General features: G+C 39.2%; 2 protein-coding genes across 2 annotated transcripts; one reads left to right on the plus strand and one right to left on the minus strand.

Moving 5' to 3' along the window:
* Window positions 1-1,615: 1,615 nt before the first annotated feature.
* LOC124152065 (LIM/homeobox protein Awh-like) lies at window positions 1,616-2,278 on the minus strand. Its single transcript, XM_046524808.2, has one exon. It carries the CDS (start codon window positions 2,276-2,278, stop codon window positions 1,616-1,618), a length of 663 nt encoding a protein of 220 aa, XP_046380764.2.
* A 3,108-nt stretch (window positions 2,279-5,386) lies between these two features.
* On the plus strand, window positions 5,387-6,058 carry LOC124152066 (LIM/homeobox protein Awh-like). Its single transcript, XM_046524809.2, has one exon. It carries the CDS (start codon window positions 5,387-5,389, stop codon window positions 6,056-6,058), a length of 672 nt encoding a protein of 223 aa, XP_046380765.2.
* Window positions 6,059-15,707: the final 9,649 nt, after the last annotated feature.

A 15,707-nucleotide genomic window follows, 5' to 3' on the forward strand; every position in this document is an offset into this window, starting at 1 on the left:
AGGGGCGTCCCCGTTAAACTCAGAGAGTGAGCATGCGCAGTCTTTGCGGTGGCACCGGAGACAGCAAGAATATGAAGGTTTCAGTTTCTTGAACTTACAGTTCAAACGTCTGTACATTCTGCACCATCTTCGTGTTGGTATGCCAAGTACGCTCGTTATATGCAGACTAAATACCCAACTCCTCTTGTAACGAAGTCGACATACGGAGCTGTAAATCCCAGAAGTTCTGTTTCGAATTTCGAATTCTGGAATTAAAACGGAATATATAGATCTTAGAATTTTGCTTTATCCCGAATTGACTGATCTACATTTGTCCTATTACAGAGCAACACAAATCTTTTGTTTATGTTAATTTGGGGGATGAAATAAACGCTGAAATAACTGTTCACTGAATATCCGGACAGAATTGTGTTTAGGGCCAAAATATATTGTTTTAACAATTATTTTCTGATATCAGAAATATACAGTTTGACGTTGACACGTTTTCTGGAGATTCTATTCTTGAAATGACGTAAACAACGACGGACTACTTACACATTCCCGAGGAAAGCCCTTGGAATTCCCTATTACGAATAAATATTACGTTGTTCCTGATCATTTAGACTCTTTAAACTTGAATTTGACGTTTTAGCATACATTGTGATACGTCAGAGAGTTTGACTGAATGCCCTTTCACGAATATCCTCGTTTCGGCCCACTTTGTGAAAAGAATTAAGAAATGCACATTCAAACTATCGGCGGGCGGTCGGGTAGCCCAGTGGTTAAAGCGTTCGCTCGTCACGCCGAAGACCGGTTTCGATTCCTGACATGGGTACAATGTGTGAAGCCCATTCCTGGTGTCCCCCGCCGTGATATTGCTGGAACATTGCTAAAAGCGGCGTATAACCATACTCACTCACTCGCTCAAACTATCGGCTCTATCAGTGTCTAGACTGACAAGTGACAGTCTACAGAAATTAAATTTTTTTTTACCTCAGTATCCCTTTAACACATCTTTATAATCATTTTTCAATGATGACTATCACTTGCAATCGCCCACATTTATGACCAACTTCGAAAAATCTCTCCCGTCACGTTTATCGTGTCGGCCATTTTGACTTCCTGTATTTGACATAACTGTATTACGACCTGCTGATTTGTTATTACACTTGTACATACAACAAAATAAACTGTGCATTGAATCTTTTATTAACGTTTAATGTATATATACACATGAAATAAATTACACGTCCAACATTGGCTATGTACAATATAGTCACTGATGAAATAAATAATAACAATTCGTCCAAAATATACAAATTATCCATTCAGATTCCCTCCTTGAGACGAAGCACTTCAGGCTGCACCGGTTGTCTTCAAGAAGGAGTGAGTGAGTATGGTTTTACGCCGCTTTTAACAATCTTCCAGTAATATCACGGCGGGGGACACCAGAAATGGGCCTCACACATTGTGCCCATGTGGGAATCGAACCCGGGTCTTCAGCGTGACGAGCGAATGCTTTAACCGCTGGCTACCACACTGGCCCTCAACAACAAGGACAATTTATACAAATAGTATTATCTGCAATATCATAACTTATACACACGTATCAATACAAAGCACTGTAGAGTCAAGATCACTGCATGGCTCGCTTGAGTTTAGCACGTGCATTCTGGAACCACACTTGGGCCACTCTTCTGGGAAGACCCGCCTCTTCTGCGATCATCCCGAGGTCATTTCCGGTGGGGTTGGTGTCAAAGTCGAAGTACTTCTGTAAAACAGCTACCTGGTCTTCGTTGAAGGCTGTTCGGAATCTCTTGGATTTGGGTCGGCAGGTGACATTCTCGTCGTCGGGGTTGAGGACGTGGACTCGGCAAAGTACGCGGCCGTCGTGGATGGCGAAGTCTTCTCCTGTGGAAAGCTGTCTTTGACACATGCTGCACGAGAAACATGCCAGGTGGTACATGTTCTCTCCGGCCGATCTGACCCAATCTCCGGACTCGATGTTACGTAGACAGGAACTACACTTGGTCTCTTGAACGCGGGCGAAGTCTCTCTGGCAGAATATGTTTCCGCCCCTAACGAAGCAAGAAGAATGTCCACCAAGCGTCACCTGACACACACAGCAACGCAGACAGTGCTCGTGCCACACGTGATCCCCAGCACGTAGATAGAACTGGTCAGTGATGACCTCACAACACGCGAAACACAAGGGGTCAGCTATGTTGAAACTGAGAGCGATGAAGTCCCCAGACTCTTCCAACTCCGAGGAGAGGAGGTCATATGACATGTCCGACATTGTGAAGGTGGACAGGAGAAGCTAGAGGAATTTTTTGTGGAGATCTGATTAAGGAAAGAATGATGATTTCAGCAGACAACGGTCTATTTATACGCTAGGCCTGGCATCTTAGAGTGAACAAGAGTGTCATGATGACGCGAGATCAGTGTTTATACACGCTATGACGTCAGGGTGATCCTCCGGGCCTTCATCACTTAATAATCATTTAATCATTGATACTTAGCGTTGCATTGTTTCCATGTCCTTGATGAGCTCGCTCACCATGGTAGTTAACGATGCTTGAAGTATCACACAGACAACAAATATATGATTTCATCAAAATAATTCTCAAAATACACACTGACAGCGGCCATATTACATACAATAGATAACATGTATTTGCCAGATGTAAACTAAAATATTACTCTGACAAGGTATTATGATGAACATATTTCAAGAGAACTTGTTTCAAATTAATTGACACTGTTCCAAATATGTTTATTAGACAGTCATTGTATTACTGTACATACTGCACGCTACACATTTACGTCATACACCTCTGCCAAACAGTCAAACAAATCAAGTTGTTTGATGAAGGGATAAACCGATATAAACTAACGTGTTGCGTTTATTCCCTACATTATTCGCTACATTAAATGATTGGGCTCAGTTTGGCTCGGTCCATGGTGAATTTTCAGTTCAGTTTTCAGAGTATCTCATATAAATTTTCATTATTTTAGACTCCTTCTATTATCATATTTGAAAAGCCATGTGGTGCTTTGAGGTCAAACAACTTATGAATCGCTCCCAAATCTATTAATAAAATATAAAAGTATTCGGTTCGAAGCAGATTGGCATATTTAACGCTCATTTAATCACGTGCATTTTCAGTGTAAGCTGTTTTGTCTTTTTAAAACAATAACATCATCTCAGATACAGTCTGAATTGAACACGAGTTTTGTTTATTTTCCCACTTTTTTTCCTGAGATAGAACATAGAGAAACAACTAAAAAAATGCACTCAGTTGTCCTTCAGGTGAGATAGTTCAACAGTTATACCTTCCTCATTGGTTCATAAGGGGCCGGTCGTTTGATATTCTGTAGGGGCATGTGTTTGAAAAAGAAAAACAATAGCCTTATGTTTTCCACACATATAAACCATGCTGGATGTCCTTACAAGTGTTTGGCTCCTTGTGTCAGAGATATGTCTTGTATGGCCTGAAGTGCGGATTAATAAATATTCTGTCTCAAACAAGTACACGAAGCCACCTGGACTACTTAAGGTCGGACCGTTAGGCACATATGAGAATGTATTTGCTCATCTCATGTTGTGTTTTAATTGTAAACATGTAAAAGGGGCGGTCGGGGAGCCCAGTGGTTAAAGCGTTCGCTCGTCACGCCGAAGACCGGTTTCGATTCCCGACATGGGTACAATGTGTGAAGCCCATTCCTGGTGTCCCCCGACGTGATATTACTGGAAACTTGCTAAAAGCGGCATAAAATCAAACTCAATCACTCACTAAAGATGTAAAAGATGAAGCACATGCTTTGCTGCCATGCCCATTATATAGATGAATTATGGCCACCCATGTAAATGTATGCTTTAAAGCATGAGCAAGTTTTTATTCGTTAACTGATAGTTAAATGTGTCCTTGATATTATTACCCTGGCTTGACCTCTTATGGTCCCAGAATCTTCTTAAGTATTTTAGAACACGGGCGCGATGTGTCATTTAAATAGACATGTATCATATTGTATCATATATAGTCTTGCATACACCGCCAAGTGACTGGTCTTAAATGTATGTATACTTTTAGTATGTACACTCTAAAAAAACAAATTTGATTTTTTTTTTGGTAACATTTGACACAAGAGCCATCAAATTATGTTGTTCCGTGTATTTATGCATGATATAAACAAACACAGTAATGTCATTTTGTTACACAGTCATCATTCGTTGTCATGGGAGTAAATATTTTTTGTAACAATCGTTTTCTGGCCCTTCACGTTAATGTTGAGTGTGAGTTACATTGTGTGTTAGAATACATGTTTTAAACATATTCATTTTCACAAAAATGTGAACATGGATTGGTAAACAAGCGTAACGCTTATGTTAATACCGCTCCATTACACAGAAGGTTAGATGTAACAAATCAATTGTACATGCCAAGCTAGATGTGTGTATATATAATAAATATATTTGCAGTTTATATTAAACAATTCATTTAATTGAAAATCTGCCAGTTTTTAATATGAAGTTTTGAATAGAATCTAATGTTTGGATTTGCTCTTCCTTAATCAAATGCGAATTTCCGCACAGCACTGTTTGTAAAGAATAACCATGTTGGTAAAAATACATTTCGAGGAACATAGTAATTTGTACGCACAAAAAAGAAGTGTAAAGCATCTTCGGTATGATATCCACAGGAACAAGTTTTTTTTGTATCAAAAATATATCTATCATACTGATCTGTGTTAAGATCGCTGCAGCCAAGCCTGAGGCGACTGTGAATAATTTGACATAATCTTTTTCCATAATTTAAATCCAAGTGTATAGCACTGAATACATGATAAAGTTTTTATTTATTTGTATGTAATATTTAAGAGTGCGGCTATAATAAACCCTTCTGTTTGTCTAAGTGAATGAATAGTAGGCATTAAGAAACAATTGACTCGGAGTACTGCACTAATTGATCAATCTGTTGGACCGTAACTGTAGATATGACTCGTAAATACATCTCAAGCCTTAATCAGTCAATGATTGAACTACTGATAGAGTCAATCAAACCGCCGCGATGTGGTTCGTGACGGCGCGTGTCAACATGGCTGACACTGCCGTCACGCCCGAAGTCGTTCACTCAGTATGATGCACCGTAACTGGGAATATGACGCGTAAATACATCTCAAGCCTCAATCAGTCAGTGATTGAATATTGATGGAATCAGTCAATCCGCGGCGAGATTGTACGTGACGGCGCGTGTCACCATGGCTGACAGTGCCGTCACTCCCGAAGTCATTCACTCAGTCTGATATGCGTAGAAGTATATAACGTCATGGACGCACCGTCAGTCATCCTCATCCTCTCTCGTCACCTGAACAGCATCTACATCTGTAACGTCGTTCGTCCGCCATGTCCCACTCGTCGTATATGTCCTCTTCAGCGTCGGATCTCGAGGATGAGATACATTCCTATCTCACCAGTCTCAGCCCGGACCCTCATATGCCCATCTGTTTCACGTGCTGTGACGTCATCACTGATCAGTACTATCTACGCGCTGGGGAACATGTGTGGCACGAGCACTGTCTGCGTTGCTGTATGTGTCAGGTGACGCTTGGCGGACATTATTCTTGCTTCGTTAGGGACGGTAACATATTCTGCCAGAGAGACTTCGCCCACGTTCACGAGATCAAGTGTAGCTCCTGTCTACGTCCCATCGAGTCCGGAGATTGGGTCAGATCGGCCGGAGAGAACATGTACCACCTTGCATGTTTCTCATGCAGCGCGTGCCAAAGACAACTGTCCACAGGAGAGGACTTCGCCATCCACGACGACCGCATACTATGCCGAGTCCACGTCCTCAACCCCCACGACGACAACGTCACCTGTCAACCAAAGTCTAAGAGATTCCGAACAGCCTTCAACGAGGACCAGCTCGCCACTCTTCAGCGCCACTTCGAGATGGACCCCAACCCAAATAGCCTTCACCTTGACCAGGTCGCCATGGACGCAGGTCTGACGAAGAAGGTGACAAAAGTCTGGTTCCAAAATGCACGTGCAAAACTGAGGAAGTTAAAGCACTAATTTCTGTTGCTCAAGATGTACTTACAACATGACAAAAAATCGGTTATGTTTAACATGCAATGTACAGTAAAGTACGGTTATAACGAACCCAAAGGGACTACTTATTTTAGTTCGTTATAACCGTAGTTCGTTATAAGCCTATATACAGCATAACTACAGCAAATAGTCGGGACCAAAAAAGTAAGTTCGTTATATCCGTCAGTTCGTTATAAGCGTGTTCGTTATAACCGTACTTTACTGTACATACATCTTACAAAGCAGCGGTTCTGCTAGAATCGCTTGTTCATGGTGCTACCTGTGTACATATCTTCCCAGGCTTTGTGTTACATATTGTACTTTGTGTCCGTCTTCTATGTAGATGTATATAAATAAACAGTGAAATGAACTTCATGTCAGTCATATTTTTCCAGTAATTAGCATGTACCCACTTCGATAAATATACCCACTTGTTACCTTTCTAGAGGGGCGGTCGGGTAGTCCAGTGGTTAAAGCGCTCGCTCGTCACGCTTAAGACCCGGGTTCGATTCCCAGCATGGGTACAATGTGTGAAGCCCATTTCTGGGCCACCCGCCGTGATATTGCTGGAATATTGCTAAAAGCGGCGTAAAACCATACTAACTCACTCACCTTTCTTGAGCCCACGTCTGGAAGGCAAGTGTTTCCTGACTGCATGTGTTCGGACTAACGTAATTTCAAAATATAGATTAAGTGAAGTCTTTCACGAATGTATACGTAAGAGGCGACTAATGGGACTTGGTTAATGTATGTCATTGTATCATTGGTAATGATGTCAATCACTAGATTATCCGACCCAGACTCGATTATTTACAGATAACGGTCTTATAGTTGGAATATTGGCGACAAACAAACGAATTTATACACCTTATTATGAGTACTGGTGTGTTTGGTGTAAAACGTTGGCTTCTACTTCAGAGGTTCCCGAATCTTTGACATTCCACAATATACTGGCGCGGGCTTGGATTGCACTGTGATCTTAGGCGCCGCAATTCGCTGTGCAGAGTTGTGTCTCTTGGGCACCCCAGAAACCTATGATCGTGGGTTCGAATTCCGGTTCGCCTGATGTTTCTAGGTTTGTTAGAATCGTGCTTGTGGGTTTCACCAAAGTAAACGTCTGAGACCTGCATCGTCTCAGGCTATCCATCCACATTATTTTTACACGCAGTGAAACAAATGGAACACTGTTAAAGCGGACTTAAACCCAACTCACTCACTCTGCATATGACAATAACAGTTAATTGTCGTCATCTTGAATGATACCGTCCTTCAGAAGCACCACACGCCATTTAACAGTTAAAATGATTGATGTAGAGACCAACTCCCACATACAAAAAACAGCAGGTTTCATACCAGTGTTCATACCAGAGTGCATACCACCGACAGACGACAAACATACACAGATATTCATTTGAACCAGCGACAATTCTTAAATAGTCTTAACTGTATCAAGCTCCTCCGTTTTGATGAAATATCTAACGAGCAACAAAAGAATACTATCCTATACATTAATTATGGTTTACGACTTCGCAACCGTCTTTGTACAAATGATGTTTAATTATTCTTTAGGTTATTTGCCTTCATTAATCAAATGCTTTTATCTCTTCTTGTTGTGTTGTGTTGCGACTTATTTTTCACAAAATTGAACACGTGCACATCTCTGTGCATATAAGTCTGCATGTTTATACTTCTACATGTACAAAATTGTATATATATAATGTTACTGTATGTATATGGGCCTATGGCCAGAATACAATAAATGATGATGATGATGATGAAATAGTCTTAACTGTATCACTGTAACACCGCTGTCAATATACCTGCTTTTTATATATCAATACGTGTGATCCATTTTACAAAACAGAAATTTAACTTCTTTGAAGTTCTAAAATAAACTTTTAAGCCGCATATTGCATAGTTTACATATCCATGATCGGCAAATCCTGGCATCACAACAACAAAACAACAAAATAAAAATTAAAAAATCCTGGCATCACATGTACAGCCGATCACCGGATGATGATGTTTGATATTGTACGTGCGCTTCACGTGGAGCCAATTCCGCTCTCGCTGCATTACCTGTGTTGTTCTTAAATAAACTATTCTTATGTTTCGCAATCTGATGGATAGAGTCTGGCAGGAGGACGGAAGGTCGGTAGTTCGATCCCTGTACGCGTCATACCAAAATTCGTTAAAAGATGGTACTTGTTACCCCGCCTTGCGCTCAGCATAAGTGGATAAAACAAGGACTGGTAGGCTCGGAGTCGGTATAGTGAGTGAGGATGGTTTTAGCAATATCCCAGCAATATCACGGCGGGGGACACCAGAAATGGGCTTCACACATTGTACTCATGTCGGGAATCGAACCCGGGTAGTCGGTGTGACGAGCGAGCGCTTTAACCACTAGGCTACCCCACCGCCCCAACTGTGTTTGAGTGGAGTATTCATGTTAAAACGTACGGTAAGGTATCGTAGGGGGCTAGCACAAGGAAACCGACAACAGTCTGGAATAGTGCAAGCAGTCACACACACATACATACACGTCATTATTTTAAAGAAATAATTGTATTATACATATTGGGAGTCCAGTAACAGGAAATCTTCACTAGACAGCTAGACTAATCCAGCATGGTATAGAACCTCTGATCTCACATTACATCTCACATTACATCAAGACCAGCTGCTGTGTAAAGATCATTCAACCCTGGCTATCCAACCTCGTCCTGTTTTGGCAGCTTGACGACTGTTGTTGCGAGCTGGATATTATGAAGAGGAGTTATTCTCCATTCTTTAAAAATAATGGAGCAGAGGCCCATTATTTTTAAGGGATGGAGAGTTACGAGGATATTCCCCTACTTAAAACTCCTCCCTACTTTAACACTTTGACAAAATATCTGTTGTGGAAAATATTTTAAAAATAAACCCGACCTCTTTGTTCACTGTATTTATACCTTGTGAATCGCCCTTGCGTCATGCACGAGGAACACGTTCTCTGTCGCTGTTTCTCGTGCACCAAGCTTCGTCGCGAGATGACATTTACAATGCATGGTACATGGCTCTTCATAATTTCGTTGGGTCCTAAACACATCCTAGGGAATAATAGGAAATATAGAGCCCCGAACAAGGATATATATTACCTCTAATTGCTATAAATATGAACATTGTTGTAGGTAACCTGCTCTAACACAAAATATAAACATATTATTTGGAGCTTTTAAGCATTATGTAAAATTATGAAAATATGTAATAGTCAATTTTACACCATACCTTCATGGACCGCCGTAGCTGAGGTTGACAATTGCACGTCCTCAAATCAAACGATGCGGGATCGAAACTCGCTGCCGACACATGAAATTAATCACTTGTCAATAAATGAAAAAAAATAGTTCTGTCGATTCCAAGTGGAAATGACTTCATATGTTGGTTCAGGATAATGTATAGTTGAAAAACAACTCTCAATTATTGAAAAATAATGGAGCGTTCAAACAATAGAATGTGTTTTAATATCTCTAGTGCTATTACCAATGGCATTGTACTGCCACTATCTTCTACGGAAGCCTTCTAGGACCTTTTTTTTATTATTTTCTTGAAATTCCAGCTAATCTATCTTGAAATTGAATACTAACTTGATAATTCAAGATGTTATGTAGAAATTTCAAAGTACATACTAAGTTGAAACTTCAAGATAATGATCTTGAAATTTCAACTTATGTATCTTGACATTTCCACATAGCATCTTGAAATTTCTCAACTTAGCATCTTGAAACTCCAACACAGCATCTTGAAATTTCAACTTATTATCGTGTTTCAATGGAATGTTGGTATTATCATGCTAAAAGCTATTTAATGTTTAAGAAGTTGTAAAATACGCAAATTTTAATGTAACTTATTATTTGCATAATTAATTAGGTACAAATTCACGTTGTTTCTATAAAATGTAAAATAAAGAAAGTCTTTCTCTCTGAAACGGGTGACGAACGAAACTGTCTTCAAGTTCACTGTAAATCACGTGTGCATTTGATATGAGGCCATGCTGCCACACAAGCCCAATCCTACAGATCGGCAAATCCTGACATCACGTTTCCAGCCGGTTGCCTGATTCTACCAGGCATCGTTGTGGTTTAATCATTGCTGACAATCACCTTCGCTGATCAGGCAAGTCTCCGCTACCCGTGCCCCGGGCAATGGCAGTCTCCAAGGAGTCGTGTTATCGGTGACAAACCTCGCCGCGCCAGCCGTGGACAGATGTGTGAGGGAAGGGACATAACTCCTGCTGGCTTCGTGCATTGTTTCACCTGACTGTCGACATAGGGAGTCCACTAACACACCTTGTGTGACGAGCTGTGATTGACAGTCAGCTGTGGGGACAGATGTGGGACGGGACGTGATTTGGGGGATCTGCCTCACCTAGGACAACAGGTTAATTGGGCGGAAGGCAAGAGTAGAACTTGTTATTGTTAACGATCTCGTCTAATTCACCATTTTCCTGTGAGGGAAGTCATGTTTAGAATAAGAGATTGTTTATACATGTGTGTTCATTTCAACGAAAATTATTTTACTCTAATAGATGATCAACTATATGTCTGTCTGTGATCCGGTTTGAGTAAACAGGTGAAATCACAAAATATCGACAGCTAGACCATCCCTTGTCCCACCAAACACGTCGTACGTGTACTGTAGTGATGTTCCATAGTTCAACAATATATTATTCAAATGAATTTCTCAAAACGTTGGCAAGTTTTAATTCGATTTTAATCAGCTGAATGTAATATGGCACTGTTTTTTAAGCATAGACGGCCACACGATTTAACCTTCAAACGCAGTATTTCCATGCCAAACAATATGAGTATGATTAAGGTGGAATGTACACGAAAGCATTTTAGGACCATTTTTTTATTGAAATTTCAAGATACTAAGTTGAAATTTGAAGACATATACGAAGTTAAAATTTCAAGATAATGATCTTGAAATTAAAAGATAATAAGTTGAAATTTTAACTGAGTATCTTGAAATTTCAACTCAGTATCTTGAAATTTTAAGAAAAAATGAAACAACAAATGGCCCTTCCGTAAATGTATCCTTTGTAATAAATTCATATCTTGGGTCATAACAAATATTGGCTTACGATCATGGAGACGATATTAGATGAGATGAGATGAGTTTGTATTACAGATTAACTTATGTAGACATAATTACTTTAAATATTGGTGTGCAAAGGATAAGGTCGGAGTGGGCCTTCCCTTTACATACAGTATTGTAATCTAAGTCCAAAAACAAGCACGTGTTGAAATGAACGAAGTCTAGATTTCATTAATTTGAAGACATTTCATAACTTTCATAACTGTTCATTAATGCTCATTAAAATGGTCTTCAATTATGCAGATCCTGTTGGCAATGAGACCCTTATCATGTCCTTCAAAAATTGATTCATACGATCTGCGGAATATCATTATGAGACATTGTGTAATAACTTAAAAAACAGGCTAGGTTCGAATAGCCTGGCTATGTTTTAAAAATATAAATAACGTCATGTTTACTCATTTCATATAAATGTATAAAACTATAATTAATTTGCAATTAAGGGAGAGAAAAAAGTATCCTCCCCGGCCGGGAATTGAACCCGGGTCTCCCGCGTGACAGGCGGGGATACTGACCACTATACTACCGAGGATCTGATTGAGAGGGATGAAATTCTAATATTTAATCAGATTGAGATATTAGAGCGTGAGTAAATATGAAGCAGGTTGTTTCGTTGATTGAATGAAAAACAAATTTATGCATACGAGTTTATAAATGTAACATGTCTACAACTTACGGTACTTCAACGCTACCGTATTGCGAAGGCAATGTCGTAAACTCCATGCAGGGGTAATAGCTTGTCTAAGCGCTGCGTGGTTGCATGTGGTGGCGTGGAGCTTGGATCCTCATTGTCGCATTCGAAGACTGGTTCGCCTGTCCTTAGAGCGCTTGCGCTCATCGACGCACTACTTTGTGCAGTAACAAGGACAGGGTACCAGTCTAACCGAATTCGCTTCTTTCCGTAAACAAGTCGGCTCTTAAATTATAATTTCAATAATTTCGGCCATCCTCGCCCCTTTCCGTAACCGCAAAAAAGAATTCACGATATGTGTAGGCGTATCTTCATGTGTCTTGAAAATAAACAAAGAATATGAACGTATCTTTCAAGCGAGTATTGTATTGTTAAAGTTAAGTGGCCTACTGGCGTCGTACCCAATACTGTTAAAATATTTAGTGAAACATATATTGTCAACGATATGATCATTAGACAGTTTTCCAGGTTAATCCGCTTATTTGTAACAAATCTGCACTCCTAAAATATGAGTGATATGTTCTCTTGTTCTTCTTCGTAGAGTGTACATGTCAACTAACTGCAATTTATCCATCTTTGGATTGTGAACAAGAGTTGAGAGAGCCAGTGTTTTAATAACTGTAATTGTTCCAATGACTGTTAATTTTTTCTTTCTCCAACTATATTTTATTTTTTAAATTCTTATGATTTTATTTGATTAGAATGGTGAAAAAATGTTGTAAGTTTGGTTACAATTATAATTGCTACATCAAATACGTACAATAAAAAGAATTCTTTTCTTTTTTCAACTTGATAATGCTATATTATTATTTTTCTGGTGTTAATCGCCCACGAATCCTTTAGATATGCATTAATCTTTGTCCCTAATGATTCGAATTCTCAACATACCAGTCTTACTTTAAGTCTTCACATTGTTTCCTTTAACACACTGCCTTGGAACCGATCCATGGGTATGGTCTTGTCTACATTCGTCTTAAAACCTGGCATTCTAAAGAATTTATTTAATACATCTGTAGAGGCACAGTGCCGTCTAAAATACCTCTGTATCACAACCGATTTGTCCATATTTGTATGCAACATCATGTAGAATACAGAAAATAATTATTTTCTAGGCGTTGAATATTATATATTTAATGTAAACGCGCTCGAAATAAGGACAGGTATTCCGTCCAAACCTGGTTGGTTAGTTTGGTGATTTGTTTTCCTTAAAAAGTACACGTCATGTGTGCATTATGAACATTTTAGCAAGTACGTCATCTTTATGTTTAGATCTAGTGGTTGCAAACACATGGCGACATTCAAGTATATTGTGAACATTGAGAATACAAATAATACTCATAGAATGTTGAACAGTTAAATTCTTTCATGTTACTATAGTGTTAGTCTGTCATGTCAAACAGATTAACTACAGTAACAGGAAATAATCGGGTGTTCTTTAACTTCTTTGCCTAGTATAAGTCTGAATAAAATTATCAAATGTGACATTTGTGATATATAGCGTATATCGTGAAGAGTAGTATACGTCTGAATAAAATTATCAAATGTGACATTAGTGATATATAGCGTATATCGTGCAGAGAAATATACGTCTGAATAAAATTATCAAATGTGACATTTGTGATATATAGTGTATATCGTGCCGAGAAGGCCATGGCGTGTATATTTCGTATGCCCATACTTATCCACAGAAGAGTAACTGACTGTTTACTCTCAAGGTCAAGGACTGAGGGAGGCAGACGATATTACAATAATAAACCTATGAAATTGATTTTACTGCACTTAAAATACAAGTTGTGTATTTTCATGATTTGAGTGCAGTTCTGAAATGTGTATTTTAAGGGCAAAAGGGCATGAATTTTATAAGTACAAGTTATATGGTATAAGTTCAAGTCATCATTTAATTGCCAAACTTTTATGGCTGCTTTTTATCCCTTTATCCGGTAGATGTCGATACAAACAACTATTAAGAAGTTGTTGTTATCTAGAAAATATTCATGTTGTCATCTTCTTTCAACTTTTAATTGTTAATCAAAGCTGACTTGTCATCGATCCCAATTACGTGGATCGATGGATCGATGATCATGATGTCAATCACTGGATTGTGTGGTCCAGACTCGATTATTTTACAGACCGCCTTCATATAGTTGGATTATTGCTGAGTGCGGCGTTAAACATCAAACAAACAACTTAATAAAATTTTGAATGATTGCCACATTCGTGAGTTATTTTATTAACGGCTCGCATACCACATGTCCACAGTAGAGTAGCCTCCCTTACACTGCCCCAATTTATCTTGCGTACGTGCAGGGCCGCATGTGTCATTTCATATAATGAGGTTCTGAGTGGAGTCGTCTGGCTTTCCCCTTAGCCTCTCTAAGGGGAATAGCAACGAAAGTAGACATCATGCTGTTGATCTAGATAGACTATACATATAGTACATTATGAGTTATCGAACGAGACAGATCATCATTGTTGGTACCGAGCGGGATGTCTTGCTTTCCTTGATGTTTTGCTGTGTAAAAAGGGCTAAGTCCAAATTCCGTTTATGTTTCCTTTCTTACTTACTTTATGTTATATGGTAGTATTTATTTGATTTTGGAAAACAAATCCACATGTTTAGTTTATTAATGTAATAATGTAGCTTCCGCGTCTTAAACATGTTATTCCAAGCGCCCCCCGAATAAACATAAATTCAGAATTTACATAAAGGCGACGCAGCGCAAAGACTATCCAGACCCAGTCACTTGAGTGAGAATGAGTAAAAATATAACGTTGCATCGGGTATATTTCAGCTATATCAAGATTGTGAACACGTCAACGAAGGGCATAACCATAGAGAATAAATTAATATTGTATCTATCTCAAGTCTAGAATTATTTGGCAAGTCTAGATTGCCTCAGAGCTTTCTTGCTCTTAATAACAAGTGAAGACAATAGATACAGCTTGGATATTGTACAATGCTCTTCAGGCTGTCTTTTACAGGTTAGTTCACAGGCAATATCTGACGCACCACATACAGTACTTGACTGCTGTTATCATTAAATAATACTGATTTTCGCCATGAACACTTATAGCGTCTCTTTTTGAGGTCTGGGTTCATACTTGCTTCCCTTCCACGACACTCATATAAACTTGAAGACGTATTTTTCACAATGAAACGCGACGATTCAAAGCATTATCTGTGGTGTCACTTCAGTACTACATTTTATGTATGTGTTGTGCAGTCACGAATTACAGTAAACTACGGTTATAACGAACTCAAAGGGACTACTTTCTAGTTCGTTATAACCGTAATTCGCTATAAGCATATATACAGCATACCTACAGCAAATAGTCGGGACTAAAAAGTTAGTTCGTTATATCCGTCAGTTCGTTATAAGCGTGTTCGTTATAACCGTAGTTTACTGAGACTTTGAGAACTGGAGTCAAATTTTCTTCAAGTCAAGTAGACTCCTCCTGTTTGAAGACAACCCGGAAACATCCCCACGTATGATGCAAATGCACCTTTTAGATTTGAGAGAAATATTCAATGATTTAGATCTTCGTAGGTGTTTAAGTTAGATCATTGTGGACACGCCATAAGCTTCTGAAACATTGATGCGAAATTTGACTTAAACCAAATACACTGGAAACTCGGACACAGTATACTGACTCTTTTAACGTCGAACCACCGATCTTCCTCTCCCCACGGAGACACTCATTAGCCCTAGACCAAGGAGAGTAAGGACGGTGAAACAGAAATATGAACGGCAGGGATTTGTTAGATTGCTACCCCAACTAATCATACACTGATTAAGGGAAACA

The sequence above is a fragment of the Haliotis rufescens genome, unplaced genomic scaffold, assembly GCF_023055435.1.
Source record: "Haliotis rufescens isolate VD_foot unplaced genomic scaffold, xgHalRufe1.0.p SCAF_32, whole genome shotgun sequence".
NCBI classification, from domain to species: Eukaryota; Metazoa; Mollusca; class Gastropoda; order Lepetellida; family Haliotidae; genus Haliotis; species Haliotis rufescens.